Source organism: Ammospiza caudacuta, chromosome 1 (genome assembly GCF_027887145.1).
Source record: "Ammospiza caudacuta isolate bAmmCau1 chromosome 1, bAmmCau1.pri, whole genome shotgun sequence".
NCBI lineage: Eukaryota > Metazoa > Chordata > Aves > Passeriformes > Passerellidae > Ammospiza > Ammospiza caudacuta.
The window spans coordinates 25,984,776-26,004,212 of record NC_080593.1 but is presented as its reverse complement, the minus strand read 5'-3'; the positions used below and the strand labels follow the sequence as shown (position 1 = coordinate 26,004,212).

The 19,437-nt window shown below is 55.6% G+C and overlaps 2 protein-coding genes across 2 annotated transcripts; one reads left to right on the top strand and one right to left on the bottom strand.

Moving 5' to 3' along the window:
• Positions 1-2,175: 2,175 nt before the first annotated feature.
• Positions 2,176-4,813, top strand: DLX5 (distal-less homeobox 5). Its single transcript, XM_058817111.1, has 3 exons — positions 2,176-2,593; positions 3,788-3,972; positions 4,199-4,813. Exons 1-3 carry the CDS (start codon positions 2,239-2,241, stop codon positions 4,529-4,531), a joined length of 873 nt encoding a protein of 290 aa, XP_058673094.1. The 5' UTR covers positions 2,176-2,238; the 3' UTR covers positions 4,532-4,813.
• Positions 4,814-12,844: 8,031 nt separating this feature from the next.
• Positions 12,845-16,764, bottom strand: DLX6 (distal-less homeobox 6). Its single transcript, XM_058817410.1, has 3 exons — positions 16,383-16,764; positions 15,322-15,515; positions 12,845-13,457 (listed from the first exon to the last, which is right to left on the bottom strand). Exons 1-3 carry the CDS (start codon positions 16,741-16,743, stop codon positions 13,206-13,208), a joined length of 807 nt encoding a protein of 268 aa, XP_058673393.1. The 5' UTR covers positions 16,744-16,764; the 3' UTR covers positions 12,845-13,205.
• Positions 16,765-19,437: the final 2,673 nt, after the last annotated feature.

Here is a 19,437-nt window from a genome sequence, read left to right as displayed (position 1 = left end):
GGGGGGCAGGAAACCCGCAAACTGGCGGATTTGTGCGCCCTCAGCCCGGTAATCCTCGCACGGACTGCAACGGCGGCGGATGCCTTCAGAAAAAAAATCAGCTTGGGGGGTTTGCGGTTGGCTCTGTTGGGCTCCTGCCTTTTTTTCCCTATTAATATCGAAGCTTTTTGTTTGTTTGTTTGTTTTTGTCCCCTGCCCTGCTACTGAATAAAACAAGAGGAAACTTTCTCTGCTGCAGAGGTGCAGATTTCCCCGGTGAGCTGTCGGGACGACTTGGCCGGGACCCGCCGCGGCTCCAGCGCTGCCGGGGCTGGGTGCGAGACCGGCGCCCAGCTCCTCTCCTGTTCTCTCCCCTAAAACGGCACCTTCCTGCCCGAACGTGTTGAAGTGCAGTGCCCTGGAATTTATGACACAAATGGGCTTTCCTCCCCCTCTCCCCCTCTTCGTCTTAAAACCTCTATCGTCCCTTCCAGCTGGATGCAAACTGGGAGCTTTAATAAACTTACTCTCCCCTTCCCCAGTCATAAACATATATCCCTCTCTGAGTCCTCTCTTTACAATAAAAAAAAAATGGGGGGGGGGAAAGGGAAGAAATAGAGGGGGGGAGCGATATTTCCAATGGATTTAAGTAAGTGAATCATGTAATGAAATGCTTAGGGATTTGTTTAATGTGATTTTATATGAGCTGTGGACATTTCCAAAGCAAACAATAAGTTCAAGTACAACATGCACGGTTGTGTTACAAGTGTTACTCAGCTGGCTGGGAGATCTTCGGTGAGCAAACAGGCTAAATCTGGAGAGTAAACAACTTCAGAAAAATCTACAACTCCAGGTCACTGAAAACAGCCTTTTATTTGTTTTCCTTAGTGTCTAGTAAAATTTGATCCTTTTTTTTTTTGCAACACTGCTGTAAAATCAGCAGGGACGGGCATCAGCAGCCCGTGGCTCTGCCCGGCCCGGACATGAAGCGCTCTGCGGACACCTGGGAGCACAGATGGGTGCGGGAGGACGGGTGCAGGTGAAGGAGGGAGCTGCGGGCCCGGGGGCTGTGGGGACGATTCCCCCGCACAGCGCCGGCCGCAGTTCTGGGGCTGTCACCAGGAAAGCGGGCTCTTGCACAGCCTCCGATGGAGAAGCCCCACGACGGCCTCACAGAGATCCTGCCCACGCGTGAGGGGGATTTGAGCTCCCTTCGTGAGGGGCTTTGACCACCCTGGGCCGGAGGCGGACCAGACGGTGAGCATCGTCTCGGGGGCTGCAGGAGAGCACGTCCTTGGGGCCGAGCGGTCACAAGCCAGCCTTGAGGGGCTCCAGAGCTGGCGAGAGGGTCGGGGGTCTCCAGCCAAGGGCATCGTGCCACGGGCAGGCTGTGTTTCGCGAAATCCCGGGGTAGGTGGGTGCCCCTAGGCCGGATGGTGCCCCTGGCAGCTCCCCCACACCCCACGCAGGGCATTATGCCGGGAGTCTCCCGCTGGCTCCGGGCCGTGCCGGGGTCTTGGAAATGCAGGAAATGATGTAACTAAAATTCAAGGTACTCGGGGGTAATGGGGTTTGCTGTGTTTAGCGCGGAGGTCCCGGACGTTTCCCCGGGAAAGAAGGACGGTCCGAGGGAAGCAGCGCGGCCAGACGCTAATGGTTATTGTCACCAGATCAGAAATCGAGTTGGAGCCAGGAGCGCCCGGTGCGGTGTTCCCAAGCCATCAGCGTAGCTAAGGGGGACCGGACGGCAAATCCGAACGGCGTGGCTGCAGCCTCCCCTGGGGCGCTGCGGGCGGAGTGCGGGGGCACCGGGCTGCGGGCTGGCCGAGCCCCCTCGCCGGCTACAGGGGTGGGGGGAGCCGGAAACCTCCCAATCACGGCGCTCCGACTCGGAGATTGCTGTTGGTATTCACTTTAAAAAGAGGTTGAATGGGACTTTTTTTTCCTCCTTTTTTCCCCTCTCTCTCTCTCTCTCTCTTTTTTTTTTTTTTTTTTTTTTTTTTTTTTAAGCCGAAGCTTTGTTGTGCTAAACTAGTTGGACGAGTTAGGGTGTCGCTGCTCCCGATTGCTCTGGCCAATGGAACCCGATCCACCCTGCTGTGCGTAAGAGCGCAATTAAGGATTTAACCAAGCCTATGCTGCGCCCCAGCCAGCAGTCTGCCGGAGACAGACACCGCGCCGCAGCCTCCTCCCCCAGACATGTCTGCTTAGAGCCGAGCAGCCCCGCCGCCAGCCCCTGCCCGCCGCCGGCCCCGAGCTATGACAGGAGTATTTGACAGAAGGGTCCCCAACATCAGATCCGGCGACTTCCAAGCTCCTTTCCAGACGGCTGCAGCCATGCACCACCCGTCCCAGGAATCTCCCACTTTACCCGAGTCCTCCGCCACGGATTCCGACTACTACAGCCCGGCGGGGGGAGCCCCGCACGGCTACTGCTCGCCTACCTCGGCTTCCTACGGCAAAGCGCTCAACCCCTACCAGTACCAGTACCACGGCATGAACGGGTCTGCCGGGAACTATCCTGCCAAAGCCTATGCAGACTACAGCTACGCCAGCCCCTACCACCAGTACAGCGGCGCTTACAACCGCGTCCAGAGCTCCGCCAGCCAGCCAGGTGAGGGCCGGGGACCCGGGGTGTGCGCGACCATCCCGCGGCTTTGGGGAGGCTGGGGGAGCGCGCCCCGGCGGATCCCTGACCCGCGGAGCGCGGGGATGCGGCTTTCCCTGAGCCAGAAGGGAAACTGAAAATAAATAAATAAATGGGGGGGGGGGGGAAGAGAATTGGGAATGGAAAAAAAAGTGGAGAACTGGTTTACTCGTCTACTTTTTTTGACCAGCTCGCATGAGCTAAACTACAAATTGTAGGACTAGCGCTTTAGCGCTTCTGTCAGCTGCCCCCGGGCCCCCACGGCTGCCTCCCTCCTCCTTCCCCCCGCAGGAAGAGGGAGAAAATAGCCGAGCCTTGTTGCGTGTCTCAAACTCAGGTTCGCGGTGTTGAAGAAAGTTTCCTTCCCTCTGTGCTGGAGGGGCGGGGGAGGAGACTGGGAGGGGGAGACCAGCAGTGGTGGGGCTGCGAAGCCGGGAGCGTTTTTCGCCAGAAAGCGTCGCGGGTTTAGTGCTTTACTTCTTTGTAACTTGCTGTAGGAGGGAAAAAAAAAAAAAAAAGAAAGAAAGAAAAAAAGAAAAGAAAAGAAAAGAAAAGAAAAGAAAAGAAAAGAAAAGATCTAGAAAGAAAGAAAAGAAAAAAAAAAAAAAGAAGAAGAAGGGGTCAGGGAGGAAAAAAAAAATAAACAAGTCCGTGGTAAAGCCAAGCGGCTGGGGCTTGGCTGGGACGAGTGCGGTCGCGGCGGCGCTTGGGGACACGCCGGCGGCGGCAGGGGCTGGCGCGGCTGTGCGGAGGAAGCGGTCGGTGCTTGGGTCCGACCTCGCTCCGGACAGAGCTGCTCCCAGCAGGGCCCCCCATCCTCGCACCGCCGCGCATGCCCTGCGCTCCCGCCCGCGCCGCGCTGCGCGCCCGGCAGGATGCCCGGGGCGGGCGTGGGAGGCGGAGGAGGAGGAGGAGGGCCGGGGGTGGCCGAGGCCGGTGTGGAAGGAGCGGGTTCCCCCCGTCTCACCGCGGGGAGGCTGCGTGGGGCCGCGCCCGGCTGCCGGAGCCCCGGGGGGAGCCGCAGGGGCCCGTCGGGCCGGCGCCGCTGCCCAGCCCGGCCCGGCCCGCGGGCGGGATGCCGCCCCGGCGGCGCGGAGCGGAGCGGAGCCTGTCCCGAACTTAACAAGTGTGCGTCTCTCTCCCGCTCTTGCGCCCGTGCAGAGAAGGAGGTGGCGGAACCCGAGGTGCGGATGGTGAACGGCAAGCCAAAGAAAGTGCGCAAACCCCGGACTATTTATTCCAGCTTTCAGCTGGCAGCGTTGCAGAGGAGGTTTCAGAAGACCCAGTACCTCGCCCTGCCCGAGCGGGCCGAGCTGGCAGCCTCCCTGGGACTCACGCAAACACAGGTACCGGGAGCGGCTCGGCTCGGCCCGGCCCGGCCCGGCGGGTCCAGAGCCCGGGCTCACCCCGGCGCGGCGGGAAGGGCCGGATCGGGCCCCGGAGGGCGGGAGGGCGGCGGGGCGCCGCAGCCGCGGAGCACCGGCTTGCCAGGCGGGCATTAATGGTGTCGCTTTCCCTCCCCACTCCCCCTTTCCTCCCTTCTCCTCTCCTCTCCTCCCGCCCCGCTCCCAGGTGAAAATCTGGTTTCAGAATAAAAGATCCAAGATCAAGAAGATCATGAAAAACGGGGAGATGCCTCCGGAGCACAGCCCCAGCTCCAGCGACCCCATGGCCTGCAACTCTCCACAGTCACCTGCGGTTTGGGAACCTCAGGGCTCGTCCCGCTCCCTCAGCCACCATGCCCACGCACACGCTCACCCTCCAAACTCCAACCCGTCCCCTGCATCCAGCTACCTGGAGAGCTCCACTTCCTGGTACCCCGCTGCCAACTCCATCAACTCTCATCTCCAACCCCACGGCTCCCTACAGCACCCGTTAGCGCTGGCCTCTGGGACGATTTATTAGAGCCTGACCATTATTATTTTATTATTTTTTTGTTGCTCCTTGGACTCCTGTGTTTTACTGTTAAGGAATAATAACGAAAGGAATGCATATGGGGAATTTTTAAAAGGGAAAAGAAACAAACAAAAAAATTAAAATGTGTAAAGCTTGTGCATGTAACTTATTGCATTTCAAAGGAAACCCTTTTTTATACAATACGGACGTTTTTTGGCTCAGCTGTGGACACTATCATTGGTGCCTTGAAATCTATGACCTCAACTTTTCCAGAGACTTTTTTCAATGTTATTTTAACCCTGTAAATAATTGTAGATAGAGGAATTAAACTGTATATTCTGAATAAAATAAAATTATTTCGACCAAGAGAAATGTTTCCAAATTACCCCTTCTTCTATTAATAAGAGGGAAAAAAATATAATACTGATTTGCTTTCAGAAAGAAAGTGAGGAAAGAGGCCGGGAGCTGGGAGTTCGTGTTCTGCTCCAGTGCCGTGCGGTGCCCCCGCAGTCCGGCGGGGTCTGGCCCCTGCAGGTACCCGCGGCGCTCTCTCCCCGCTGGGAAAGGGGCTCTGGCAAGACCGCGTCCATCCCATGCACAGCGCTGTAGGCTGGAGGGAAAGCTGCCCATCCTCATGCGAGAAAGCGAATCTCTCGCCTTAAGCCGCCCTGAATCCTTTCCTGAGAGCAATTAGCGTCGAGAGCTGCACACTCCACAGCCCATCAGTCGCCCGTGCGCGCTCGGCTAATTATACAAATTACGTTTCCGTCAAAGGGAGCCACTAAATATGAGAAAAGAATAAAATGAGGGCCCCGCTCCCCTCGCTCCTGCTAAAAGCCTGCGGCGGCTTCGACTGAAGGAGGAACGTTTCGGAGGTACTTTTATTGTTTTTGTTTTATTTCTACATGATTTAGGGAAAAACCCGTGCGTCAAAGGGCTGCCCAGAGCTGGGGCACGGCGTGGCCGGAGTGCTGCCCGAGGCGCGGACCCCTCGCACGGAGCACGGGCTCTCTCTCTCTCTCCCAGCCGAAATCCATCCCGCGGCCATGCAGTTCCCACGGGGACCCCCATCCCGGGGGCAGCGGTAACTCACGGCCGTGCGGGTACGGCGGCAGCAGTGAACGTGCCAAAGGCGCCGCTGGAAGGATCCCCGAGATGAAAGATGCCCCTCTGGCAGCTGAGGCCGGCGGGGAGAGCGCTGGAACGGAGGGAGGCGAGGCCTGAAAAGGCACGCTCCTGCCCTGGGGCGCCCTTACCTATCTCCACTCTTCCTCCCCGCTGCCCTCCCCCTCCTTTTTTCTCCTTCCTCTCCTGCCTGCCATGTTTTGTGCGTGTGAGTGTGGTTTGAGCAGTTTTCTCCCCAGAGAAAGAAGCCCGGTTTGCTGTTGTGTAGCAGGTTTGGGGGCTGGTAATTGTCTTGCAGTACAATAGAGCAGTTTGTTCGGTTGCGCTCCCTGCACGCCAGGGAGGCTGCGGGGGTGCCGCGGGCGCTGCTGCCCACCCCTGCCCACCCCTGCGGCCGCCGCTCCCCATCTCTTCCGCCCTTCTGGGGACTGTCTCCTGCTCTTTTAACTCTCAAGGTTTCAGGGACTTCCCGTGACTCTCGGGCTGACGAAGAGCTCGGCTTCATCTCTTCTGCTCACTTCCATCCTGTGCAAAAAAAAAATTTTAAAACTTGACCCTTTCATTTTCTTCCGCTCTTTTCCTCATTTCCCTCTAGACAAGTATTCAACCTGCAGTGAGAAATTCTCCCCTCCCGGAGGTCACTTCCCTTTACAGAAAGGTTTGGACACAGGAGGTGGAAGTCAATTTCCCAGGTGGGTCCACCCACCCCTTTCTCTGAGGAGCTGCCGGGGGCTGTTGGGTTACGGTAACCTGCCGAGGCCGGGACGGCCCGGACGGACAGCGCAGGAACAGCTCCGGGAAGGCGGAATGCAGGCAAGCAGCACACCGGGTACAAATGGGAATTCACACCGCGGCCGCTGGACCAGGCATCGCTCGCCTCTCCAAGCTGACTCCAAGCCGAGTCAGCTCTGCTTGGTTTCCATGACGGTCCCCCACCCTGCTTAATTTCTCCTCCTCCCAGAGCGGGTTGGTGTTGGGCAGGTCGGGAAAAGCCTGGCATCCCTCCCCTGGAGAGGATAAGAAAGAAATGCCCTCGCCGGGGCTCCCCGTCTCGTGGCCCCGACCTCGATGAACGCTCAGGGCCGCCCGCCCCTCCGGAGAGCCCCGGGCCGAGGGGACGGATGCTCCTGTTCGCTCTGTCCCCGCACACAGGCAGGCACAGCCCGGCGCCTCTCCCCGCCTGGGCGCACCCCTGGGCTCCGGCGGCGGCCGCAGGGAGCCCGGCTTGGCCAGGCCTCCCCCCCTGCTTCCCCGGGAAAGGATGGCATGAACTGTCCTTTGTCTGATGCCGGGTTTGGGCTCGGCGGATTGCTGGCTCGGGGCTTTCCCCGCCCCTCCCCCTCTTCCCCTCCCTTCTGTTTTCCTGGCGGCCACTTCCATGTGGAGCCGGGGCAGTTCGGGGAGCCGAGAGGAGCCACATTCCTGTGGGTGCCGAGCGGCTCCAGGGCTGAGCCACAGGGCCTGACACACACACACACGCACAGAGCAGCCTGCAGCCCCCGCTTCCCCAGATCGAGAGCTCCTGACACCGCCTGCCCCCCTTGGGGCTCTCACACGCGCAGCACATCCACATATCCACCCCCGGCCGCGCCAGCCCCCGGCCGGGACGCACCCCTACATCGCCCCCAGCCAGACACACGCGGTGCCCGCCACCCCTGCACGGCGGCGGGAGCAGCGCCTTCCCGCATCCGCCGGAGCCCCCGCTCCTGCCCGGGCATCTCCCGCACCGCCCGCGGGCACAGCCTCCATCCTGCCGGGCACTGCCGGGCACAGCCTCCACCCTGCCGGGCACTGCCGTCTCGCCGCCGAGCGCCTCGGTTCCCCTCCCGCGCCTTCCCGGGGAAAGGAAAAACACCCCCTCCAACCTGTCTCGGCCGCAGGGCAGCCCGCTTGTCAGGCGTTCCTGTCGCCCTCTTACTCCCCTGGGTGTCCCCCGGGCGTTCGCTGCCCCGCGGCCGCGCTGCCTGCGCGGGCCTCCGCGCTCTGCCCGCTCCACCGTCGGCAGCGCTGTGTCCCCAGAGTGCATCCCACATGTGGCATCAATTAAAGATTTCTGCCACGCAATTTTGCGACTGACAGACTTTAGGTGTTTCGGTTGTGGATTAAGGAAAGGAGATCTATTGCTTCAGGAAAATCGGGGCGGGGGGAGTGGGGTGTGGGAACCCCGTCTTCTTGCTTTCAGTCATTTAAGCGATTGCTTGCAGTAACTCAATAACCTGTTTTATAGGTCAGATAAGAGCTGTGAAAATAGGAAACGCGAAGTTTACATTAAGCCTCTCTTTCTCTTTTTAGGGAGAATCTGTGTTGCATCAGTTAAATAGTTCTCTTTGTTCCGTGGTGTGTCTATTTATATGCGATTCAGGGAGGATGATAAACAATAGTTTATCTGCCTGGAATACAGACCTGATAAATCCCGCCACGACACACGCCCCGGCTGTCTGTGAGAGCACTGACACGACCCTCAAAGCCGCGGGTAAAACTCATGGCTCCCTCACCTCCTTCATCCCCTTCAGGTGAGGGCCCAGAGTGCCGGCCCCGGCCAGAACCGGCGACAGATCGGGCATTTGGCGAGGAAGAGCTTGGGGGCGGCTTCTCGCTCCTCTCCCGCAGCCGCCTGCCCCTCGGCGCTGCCGGAGAGGCTGTGTCAGCCTCAGCCTGGGTTCTGCAGGATGGCTCCGGCAGCCTCTCCGGGCCGGATGCTGACCCGGCTTCGTGCTCTGCAGCGGCATCATCTGCCTGGCTGTGGAGCTGGCCCTCCGTTCCAGGAGAGCTTCACGCTCTCATCGATACGCGCCGTACAACGCGTTTTGTAGGGTTTTCGCCTCGCGCTATCCACTGAGCTTTCTTTTATTCTCCTGGTGTTTACTAACGCGCATGGAGAAAAGGGCGCGGGGCTGGACTGCGGGCTCCCAGGAGCGGCTGCGGTCGGGAGAGGCCAGCGAGGGCCGGGAATCGCAGCTCTCCTGCCCATGGGGCCGGCCCCGGGCGCTGCTTCTTCTCATCTGGACCCGGCGGAGAACAAGCGGGGACCAACCGGTCCGGCGGCAACCGCGCTTTGATGATCTAGGTCATTAAAAATGAAGCGGGTTTGTGTATTTCGTGTCCAGGGTTAATAAAAGTTAATCAGGAGTCGAAAGCCAGCTAGCCCGGTGAGTTAACCTCGCTAGCTGCAGGTAGTCCTGTTAGCCAGGCTCTTTTGATTAATTAATTACAATTGAGTCGGTTCTGTGGTAATTTCCCTAAGGACCCCTGAGGACGGTCCAGCGGGGGCGCGGGGGCGCAAAGGGCTCCGCATCCCGCCGCGGAGAGCGCCCGGCGCCGCACCCCGCACCCTCCTCCGCCCGGTGCCGGAGCTCCCGAGGCTGCTTGCCCGAAAGTGACGTTCAGTCACCTGAGAGGAGGCACAAGACAATGGCGAGCCCTCTTTTGGGGATGGGTGGGGAGCTCGGGGATGCTCCGGGTGCCGGGGAGAGCCGAGCCGAGAGGCGGACTGATGCGAGGCGGAAGCCGAAGCTGCAGTCCCTGACTGCACATCAGGCTCGCACACGTTGAGATTTGGACACGTAACGCTGCAGACCACTGATTTGCTATTTTCTTAATTCCCGCTCTTCTCATTCCCTATGAATCAAACAGTCTTTTGTCCTTCAGAGTTTGATTTGATCGCTACTGTTCACATTTCACTTTTGTATTTTTCCCTCCCTATACCATTACTCATTGAGTGCCCCGTGAAATTACAATCGTACATTTTCAACTCAGCAACCCATTTGCAGTGCAAAAATAGGGTCTAAATAATGGCTGAATTAGCCCTACTGGACAGTTTCAGATGTAACACTCTGTAATAATTATATTGCAGGCTGGATTAGGATGCTATTATCATAATCTGGACGTTTACAATTATCTGTAATTTGCAAAGATGCGCCAGGTCTTGATTACAGCAGGTTTTTTTTATCAAGCTAACCATCACTAAACAGTGACAGTAATAACAGCTAATTTTGCTGGCAATATAAGAGGTGCTGGGGTGTGCAAACAATTTCACACCTGGATGTGCTCACTCAACCAAGAATATAGAGAAAGAGCTTCTGCCCTGAGACTCAGAAAAATATTCTCCACTGCTTCTGTTCAGTACAGATTTCTAGACCCCGATCCTTGCTTAGCAGATTTTCAGAGGGGTAAGTTTTGGGGCTCGCTCGGGTTTGGGGCTGGTTTGTGGCTGCTCCGCGCCTCGCCCGTCGAGGCACGCTCCGTCTGTGCTCCCTCCCCGCACCGGCGGTCATTCCCGCGCAGGTGGTTTCCCTCCCCGGCCGGACCCCCACGGATAAGCGCCCCCGTTCCCCGATGCTGCCGGGGATGCGGCGGGAGCCCCGACGGGACGGGCTGCCGGAGGGGCGGCGCGGGACTCGGCGGAGGACCGTGCGAACCCCGGGCCAGCCCGGTCCGCCCGTGCCCCCGGCGGGGCGGCGACAGCGCCTTTCCACAGCTCCCGGGGCGGCGGCAGCGCCTTTCCACAGCTCCCCGCAGCTCCCGGGGCGGCGGCAGCGCCTTTCCGCGGCTCCGGGGCGGCGGCAGCGCCTTTCTACAGCTCCCGGGGCGGCGGCAGCGCCTTTCCGCGGCTCCCGGGGCGGCGGAGCCCGGCGGCGGCGGGCGGGCGGGCGGTGTGGGGGCCGGCGCAGGCAGCCCGGCGGCGGCAGGTTTGGCGCTGCCGTGGGAGCTGCCGGGCTCCATCCATAGATGACGCTGTTTCACGAGAGTCTCCCGGGGCGGCCGCCGCGCGAGTGGGAGCCGCCGCTGCCACTCACTCCCACCCCGCTCCCGGGCAGGCCTACCTTTCCCACCTTCTCCCACGCCACTAAGCTAATGGGGCTTTTATTATTGTTGTTAGCGTTTACTTGCTCGCTCGCTCGCTTGTTGTCTGGGCTTTTTCTGAGCCTGTTTGAGGAATCGCTGGCGGGGGAGGAGGGCACGGCGCAGCCAGAGGCTTTCCGCGCCGGCACCCACGCGCGGCGTGCGGGGGAGGACGAGACCCCACGAGGGGCAGCGAGCCCCCCGCTCCCCGCCCCCAGCGCGGGGACGGACGGACGGACGGACGGACTGCCCGCTGCCACCCCGCGGGGCGCACGCCGCGAAAGGGTTAAAGCGCCTGCGGGGGCCGGCCGGGCCGGGCCGAGCCGGGCCGGGCTCCCCGGGGCATCCTTGGCCCTTGTGCGAGGCGAGGGGAGCCCGCACAGGGGCCGGCGTGGGGGAGAGGGGGGGTAAAGCGGGGTTTTCTGAAAGATGCACACAATGCTGTTGGTTTAAATGTATGGTAGCTTTCTCTCCAGTGTCATTTGAATAATTCAGTGAGCCCCACTACCAGCTGCACTTCTGAAGCCTCTTCCATTCTTTTCAGCATTATAATTTTGGTTAATTTTCAATTTTAGGCCCTACGTCTCTGCAATTTGTGTATGAATAACAGAATAATTTTCCTCTTTTGTTTCGCCTTTCCTGTTCCTGAATCTAAATAAAGATGGCTTTTTAGTATTAAAAGTGGAAGAAAATTACAGGTAATTATCTTTGACGGTAAAAACGCTGTAATCAGCGGGCTACATGAAAAATTACTCTAATTATGGCTGCATTTAAGAGAATGGAAAAAAAACCTTCTTGTGGATAAAAACCTTAAATTGTCCCCAATGTCTGCTTCAAATTGGATGGCACTGCAGCTGGAGGCTTTGTTCAGAATTGATCCTGGGGAGCTCTGAACCCAAAGTTTCACAGTGGGAAGGGGAAAAAAAGAAAAGAAAACATTTTTCCTAATGTAACAATACGAATGGTAGAAAATGACAAGACTGATCGGTTTTAAAGCACTCTGAAGACTGACTGAGCGTGGAAGTTGCTCAAAAAAAAAAAAACCAAACCAAAAAACACCCCCCAAAAAACTGGTATATTGGTAAGTAGTCTTTGCTTTGTGTCTAATTATAGTGACTGTCCTTTTGCACGACTGTATGTAGCTGTCATTATATGGAGCACTCTGAGGATCTCTATTGACTTCTGATAAATGGCTCAGTGGTTTCAAGGTTCATAATTTGAAGGATGCCCAGGTCTCTAGCCATTAATTCTCGCAGTATGGGGCACCCAGCTTGGATGAGGAAAAGGCTTTTCATTGTCAGTTGTTGCTGTGCTTTCCACAAGCCGGTGCGGCTGAAGCTGGCTGGACAGCGTGTTGTGTGCCTGGGCACCTCTCAGGGCTTTGCAAAACATTCCTCAGCTTGCATTGTCTGCTCTTTGAAACAAAGGAGGGCGCCTCCTTTCTTAATAATTTGGAGTCTCCAACCTTTGGGAAGAAAGACAGGGCTCTGAGCTTTGCCTCGGCGAGGAAGCTCAGCTGAGCAGCGGAGCAGTGAAATCGCAGCAGAAGTGGCCGGGTGATTAGCAACTTCGTCTAGGCGTATCTTTGTGGACTCGGTACCTCCTGTCTTTAAGCCGTAGCCTTAAAACCAATTAAACCACCAGCTACCCCACCCCACTTCATCTTTTCTTTCTTTGCTTGCAGATATATGCCTTGGTAGGGGTGTCTGTGCACTCAGGCAGGCTGGGCACAAGGATCCCTCTGCCCGGGCTGATCTGGGGGGCAAGTCGGGGCAGGTGGGGATCCGCTAAGGTGAAGAGAAATAGAAGCCAGGCGGGCGTTTTGTGGCTTTTACTCTATATATGAAAGAAGACAAAAACATACAAAGTATATGTACAACTAAAATTCAACAATATATACAGAAAGGTTGCTCGGGGAAAGGTCCCTCTCGCTCAGTGGCTGAGGCTGCCGCCGGGCAGCGCTGAACCGCCCTTCCCCAGCCCGCGGCGGCGCGCCTGGCTCCGGGTCCCGCCGCGAATCCCTCGCTCTGTCTTTCCTGCTCGTCTCCGGGAGTCCGTCCGGCTGTGTGCGGTGCGGGGCTGTGCGGGTGAGGGGGCTCTTCGGGTGAGAGACGGTGGTTTCTTCTGAGCCGCAGCCCATTACATTTTGAGAAAGCATGCAGATTTTGCTTCGTGGTAATGTTCCAATCTTACAGTATATTTGCATTTTTTTTCAACCAGTTCTCCTTTTCCGCCCCCCCCCAATCTTAATTTTTTAAAAAAATCACTTCTTCTGTCTTTTAATCCTTTCCCCAGTTCGGATTTGGTGAATAAAAATGAAGGAGCTTTGACTAGTCTCTCTTTCATCATGTAATGTCTTTAGCTCATTAAACAAGTAAAAACGGCTGCCATGGTAGATTCAGGTTCTTGTGGGCAAAGTCTGTAAAAAGTTTGTTTTGACGTATACTCCACAGAGAAAGAGGCTGGTGCCTTGGAGTCCAAAGGAAAATATCCTAAAGAGAAGTGTCTTCTGTGCGCCAGAATGAAAATTGTGTCTTTCTGTTCAAGATCAATCGCTGAGGTTACTTAAAAAAAAAAAAAAATAAAGCCACTCTGTCTCTTTGCCGCATCTACAAGTTCACACAGAGCCTGTTAGCTGGCACGGCTTGGCAAAGCAGGGGAACTTCTTGCCATGTCGAGACGAGGCGTTCTTGGGAGATTATTTCTCTTGAACAATTCACATCATTTGTGGTCTCTGCATTGTGTCTTGATGTGGAGAAGAATACCAGTGAGAATAGCCAGGCATGTAGCTGTTTGGAGGCATATTGACTCCCTTGGCAGAGGCTGAAACGTCCCAGACTGGAGGCAGAGCGGGAGAGCGAGGGGAGAGGGCAGCGGAGCCGGGCAGAGGGTCGCTCTCGTGTGGGTTACTGCCCTGCTTCAGCAGCTTCTTGAATTTGGAGCGCTTGTTCTGAAACCAGATCTTCACCTGTAAACCAAAACGCATTAGATATTAGATATTAGATATTAGATATTAGATATTAGATATTAGATATTAGATATTAGATATTAGATATTAGATATTAGATATTAGATATTAGATATTAGGCTGCCGTCAGCGCCCAGGGCACGGCAGGGAAGACCCTGGGGGCCGGGGGTCTAATCGGGAGAAAGTCTTGAGGGCACACGCCACTCGGGTGTGGAGCTGGCGATGGGAGAGGGGAAGGAGGGGTAGCTACGGCTGCTCCCGGGCTTTGGATGCAGCTGGAGAGAACAGGGGAGGCAGAGCAGAGCTGGAAAGCGAGAGGGATGCAGGTTTTAACCTGGGACGTTGTTTTCCCGAGCAGGCCACGTTGTTGTTTCCCTGAGCAGACCACATGCTCTGAGGTGTCCCGTTTTAGCACCTCATTCAGAATTTTGGAGGTCATTTGATCGTTCGGGCAAACTGTTGTCAAACATGGGCAATCATATGATTTTGTGCCAGGAGACAAGAGCCAATAGACAAAGGGCATCTTACAAAGAAATTGTGCTTCTGAAATCCTCACGATCAGATCAAGCAGTCCATGCTGATGTGGCAGGGGAGGAGGCATAATAGAACGAGGATTGTGGCTTTATATTAAAATGAATTAGTAAAGAAAGAATATTTTTATTTTCTCTGTGAGTAATAGTATATCAACATTGCTTTGGGTCTCATCCTGCTCCTAACCCAGCAGAACTCCCGAGGAGGGAGCCTGCACTCGATAAGGTGTGCAAGGATCAGGCCCACCGGCAGGTCAGAATTATCATAGCAATTATATATAAGTAAGACATGTATACAGAATGTAATTTTTTTTTAATCAATCAAACAGAAAACAATTTTCCCATGCGTATTTGACCTCTCAAACTTTGCAATCATAATGTTTGGGGATAAGCAGGGGTTCTTCTCTAGCTGCAAGATCAGGATCGGGCCCCTAAAAAAAATCTATGCATACGAACGAGAAAGAGAGACAACAGTGAGACAGAGTGTGCATGCTGAGGATACTAAAATCCCATTTGCAAAACCATCAGGCCCGTTCCCATTATTAATGTTGGCTGAGTATTTAAAAATCGCTGTCTGGAAGAGACTGTTACCAATGACATTGATAAAACCCTGAAGTTATTTGCTAGGCTCATAGATTCACATGATAACATTTTGCCCGGATTGATCCCATCTATCCATGCTCTTCTCCACAAACCCCAGCCTGGTAAGCCTGTAATGCCTCGTATGTCTTTCAAGCTTAAATTAGCAGAATGGCACAGCTACTCCAACCACACTTAACTATGGCTTAACCTGCCATAATTTTGTACACGGCTGTCTTTGATCTTCAGATCTATTATCACCTTCCGTACATTTTGCCCAAGGCTAACCACTGCATTTGCGTTAGTCATCCAGGTTGAATTAACTATTGATTTAACAGGTATTTCCTAACGCGTTCCTGCTTCCCCTCTACCTATAAACGTTGCGAGGAGGCAGCTTTGCTTTCAGCTCTACCTCAGGCCCAGCGATTCCTTGCCTTTCTTTTGTTCTCCTTTTCACAGCTGGGCAATTGCATCTCAGTGCCGGAATTATCTGAAAATATAGGCAATTTTAAAATATCATGTGTGGCATCAAAAGGGAGCGCTTGCTCGCAGCCGGCTGAGGGAAGGGCGCTTTCAGCTCTCTCTGCCCGATCTCTGCCGCGTGTTAGGTGAGTCCCAGCGTGCAGAGATGGGAACCGTGTGCTTTACCTTTCTACCGTTCCCGACAGAGGCCAAAATGTTTAGGGAGCATCATACTTTGCTTGGCCTTTGTTGCTCGAGCAGGGTTTCGGTGATTTGGAATTCCCAGTAATTACCTGTGTCTGGGTAAGTCCTAATGAAGCTGCCAGTTCAGCTCTCTCTGGAAGTGCCAGGTACTGAGTCTGCTGAAAGCGATGATTTAAAGCCTGGAGTTGTAGACTAGAGTAAATGGTTCGAGGCTTCCGAATCTTTTTCCCTTTTCCATTAAATCTGATTTCACCGTTTTCAATCACTGTGGTTTTTTGCTGATCTGCAAGCAAAACAACACAGCTGAAACATCACCCTCCTTAGCTATTAAACGCGGGTATTTTGGCTGCCACGGCTCCTGAAAACGCCAAAGCCCGTCCCGACGCCTGTTTAACCCCACGGCGCAGGCACAGGCTGCCGCTCGGGAGCTACCGGGAGAAAAATCAGCTGTCCGGGCATGGTGGGCACGCTCTCCTTCTTCGCGGGAAGAAAAACAAAAAAAAAAAGAAAACATTTTTTAAAATTTAAAGTGCAGCGCTGGCTTTGCGAAGGTATGCCTCGTTCCAGGGCCATCCAGGTTTTACTCGGCTAATTGACTTCGCGTCGCCAGTTTGGTGGTCAGTGAATCACCAGTCCGAGACTTTTAACAATGCTTTTCCCCCCCCGCACCCCTCTGGATTGATACGTACGTCTCCCTGCAAAAAAAGAAATACATAAATCAGACGGCCCCCGAGCGGAATGCGACCCGCTCGCCTGGAAACTTTCACTCCTCAGGTGTTAGCAGGAATTTTGCCTAAAGCCGGTCCCGCCGTAACAAAGGAGCGCCGAGCGCAGCCCCTCGCCGCCGGCCGCGGGGAAGGCGCCGGTGGCAGCGCCGCGGTAGCGCCGGCAGCCGCCGGAGGCGCGGAGGGAGCGCGGCGGCCCCGCCGCCGGTACCGCGGTACAGGCCCGGGAGGGGCCGCGGGAACGGGCACCCCCCGCCTCTCCTCCCGCCGTCCGCGCACCCGGGGCTGGCGCCTGCCTCGGCGGGAGCGGGGGCACGGCGGGGGTCGTTCTGCAGGTGCCCGGAGCGGGGGCCGGGAAGACGCCCGGGGATGGAGGGAGCGGGGGGAGAAGCTGGCAGCGGGTTCGGGAAGCGGTGCCGGCTCACCTGCATCGTCCGCCCGCGTCTGGCTGGCCGAGCTGCTGTTGTGGTAGGACTGGAGGTAAGGGCTGTGCTGCGAGTGGCTCACGTAGGGGTAGGCGGCCAGCGAGCGGTGGTTGTAGGAGCCGGCGCTGCCGGAGTAGGGCGAGCTGTGGTGGTGATGCTGGTGGTGCGGGTGCGAGCCGGCGGCGGAGTGCAGGCAGTGCAGCGGGTAGTGGGCTCCGGCCATCGCCGGCGAGCTCTGCTGGGAGTGGGGCGGCGGCGGCGGCTGCGGCGGCGGCGGCTGCTGCTGCCCGAACTCCATGAAGGCGGATTTGGAGGAGTCTTGCGCGTCCAGCCCGTCAGCCATCGTAGTCATGGTCATCATCAAAGTTTGGGAGGGAGAGCGCGGTGCTCCCCGGCTCGCCCCCCGCGCTCTGCCTCCTCTCTGCCCAGCCACCGCCGCTCCCCTTACCCGCCGCGGCACCGCTGGAGAGGCGGCGGTGATTTAATTTAATTTCTTTTCTTTTTTTTTTTTTTTTCTTTTCCGCCTTTTTTTTTTTCCTTCCCCCCCTCCTCTCCAAGGAGCCGTTGTGCGAGGGGCCTCGTTCACTGAGGGAGGGGAGGAAGGGGAGGGCGGTGTGCAGGGTGTGTGAAGGGGGAGGGCGGGCTACTCCCGCCGCTTTTTTGCGCCGCTCTTTTCCCTCATGCCCCCGGCGCGTGGGGTGGGTGTTGTTTTTTTTTTTTAAGGTTTTTTTTTCTTTCCTGGGGGGGGGCGTGGAGGGTGGGGGCAGTTTGAGGTGGGAGCCGGGAAAGTTGGGGCTCCGGCGCTCCGACTCCAAGGGCAGGGACGCGCACGAGTCGAATGGTTCGGCTCCGGAGGGCAGCGCCTCCCTCATTGGTCACTCGGCCCCCTGACGTCATAGCCGGCAGCGCGCGCGGAGCCCGCGCCCGCCCCCCTCGCGCGCCCCCCCCCCAAGAGCCGCGCGCCTTGCGCGCCCCGCACGGGAGGGGGCGGGGGGGGGGGAAGCGCCCGTGCCCATCCCCCAAACCCCGAACCCCAAATCCCGCACACCAACCCCGCATCACCCCGCACACCAACCCCGCCATCCCACACCTCCCCCCCGCCGCCTCCTTGCGCGGTATTTTCGCCGCGGCGAAGCGACGCGCAGCGCATTTTTCCCCGCTGAACGCAGCAGCAGCGGCAGCAGCTCCCGTAATGGCTTTCAAATATATGCAAATGGCTACGTGCGGTTGGCGGTTTTGGCAAAAAGCTTGATTAGGATATAAACGACCCAAGGAAAAAAAAAGTGCCTGCGCCCTAAATTTGTCTTTAGATTACAATTCCAGTTGATTTTATTTTATTGTCAACATTGTTAATGATAAAAATAGAGTCGTTTTACAGTTATTTTTACTTTCTGGAAGGAGGCAATTAGACTTCTAATCAGGAATACACAAAAATCTCCCATGATTAACTGCAGTACTTTGTTCAAATTGCTGCTATAAAATTCAGAACAATTTGCCTGTAATGATTATGGACTGGGTTTATTTTGGGAGGTGGAATAAAAGTGGATATAGCATAAATTATCCTCTAATTATACACCAGTGTCGCCTCAATTATCCTCTTATCAAAATGGTTGTCTAACTGCCGCATTTAGTTTCAATTCTCTCCTTTTTTCTATAAAAAGAACTTCATACCTTGTTATTATTAATCCATTTATTATTTGCAAGGGGATTTATATCCGAACATCCAGGTGGTATTACCACTTCTCTTTCAAAGATGGACTAGGGAAAGACATTAAGTTTGATCCGGCACGGCGGAGGATCTCTCTCTCTCTCCTCTCTCCTCTCTCTCCCCCCTCTCTCTCACCCCCTCTCTCTCTTTTTTCCCCCCTTTCCCTCGCTTAAATCTCCTCGCGTCCAGCTAAGCATGAACTCCAGAGACAGACCCCACCGAAGAGGACTGAGGTAGGAAGGACCCTGCGGAACTCGCTAAGCCTAAAGAAATCCGAAAGTTGCTCTAGATGGGGAAAGGGGCTGGAGGCTTCGGGCTTTGAAAGCCAACACCGGCACCAGCAGCCGCTGCTTCCAAAACCTCGCGCAGCCCAGAGACGTCCCCAGACCGATCCCGGGTCTTGACACTGGCTCTCAATGCGACATTCCCTGAGGATTGGTTTTCAGATTCTGCAGATGTTTATATATATATATATATATATTTTTTTTTTTTTTTTAACGCGTCGCTTGTGGAAATACTTAGAGGGGTTCATTTTTTCTTTCTGGGATTTTTTTCTCTTTTTCATTTTTTTCTTTATCTTGGAGTTGTTCTTCCCCACAGCCCGATCATTAGCTCTGGGAAGCCGAAGGATGCGAGCCCCCTCTTCGCATACCGTTGGGGAGGGGGGGAAGAGGGGGAAGGAGGATGCCAAGCGATGCTCTGTCGGTGGAAGGGCATAACCCGTAGTGTCTCTGCACTTGTAGTTCATATGGCTTGTTTCAGGGGGGCATGGGGGAGGCATGTCTTTTTTTCCTGTGTGGCTGGGATGTTCTGAGCCCCCTTAGCCACCCTCTCATCGTTGTTTCACTTCTTGAGCCCTTGGAGTCGGTTCAGTAACTCTGAATGCAGTTGTAAGTGTCTTGCCTTGTTCTCCGGCTTTTAACAAGGGTTCCACTTTAACACGCGAAAGGGTAACCCGATCCAGGCGTTTACAAATCTACAATGAATAAAAATATAGAGAAAAGGGGAAGAGAAAGGAAAGAATTCCTACTGAGAGTCTTTATTCATAGGTGTAGGTAATGTACTCAACAGGAACAGGTACATTTGGCAGTTTTATTGCTTTATACCCTCCAGCTTGCTGTTAACATCATGAAGGCGTTTTTTCGCAGGTGCACATACTAGCATTTTCTCCAGCAGCAAGAGCATGCACAACAAAAGATGTCAGAAAATAGGCTGGGGAGTGTTTGCAACACGTTGTTTTCTTGTTTCGAAATAATTCCTGCCTCGTAATGGATGCTAACCCCGGAATGGGGGAAAGTTGGGCAGGAGAGGAAATCGCTTTGAAATAATACCTATATGCCGTCTTGG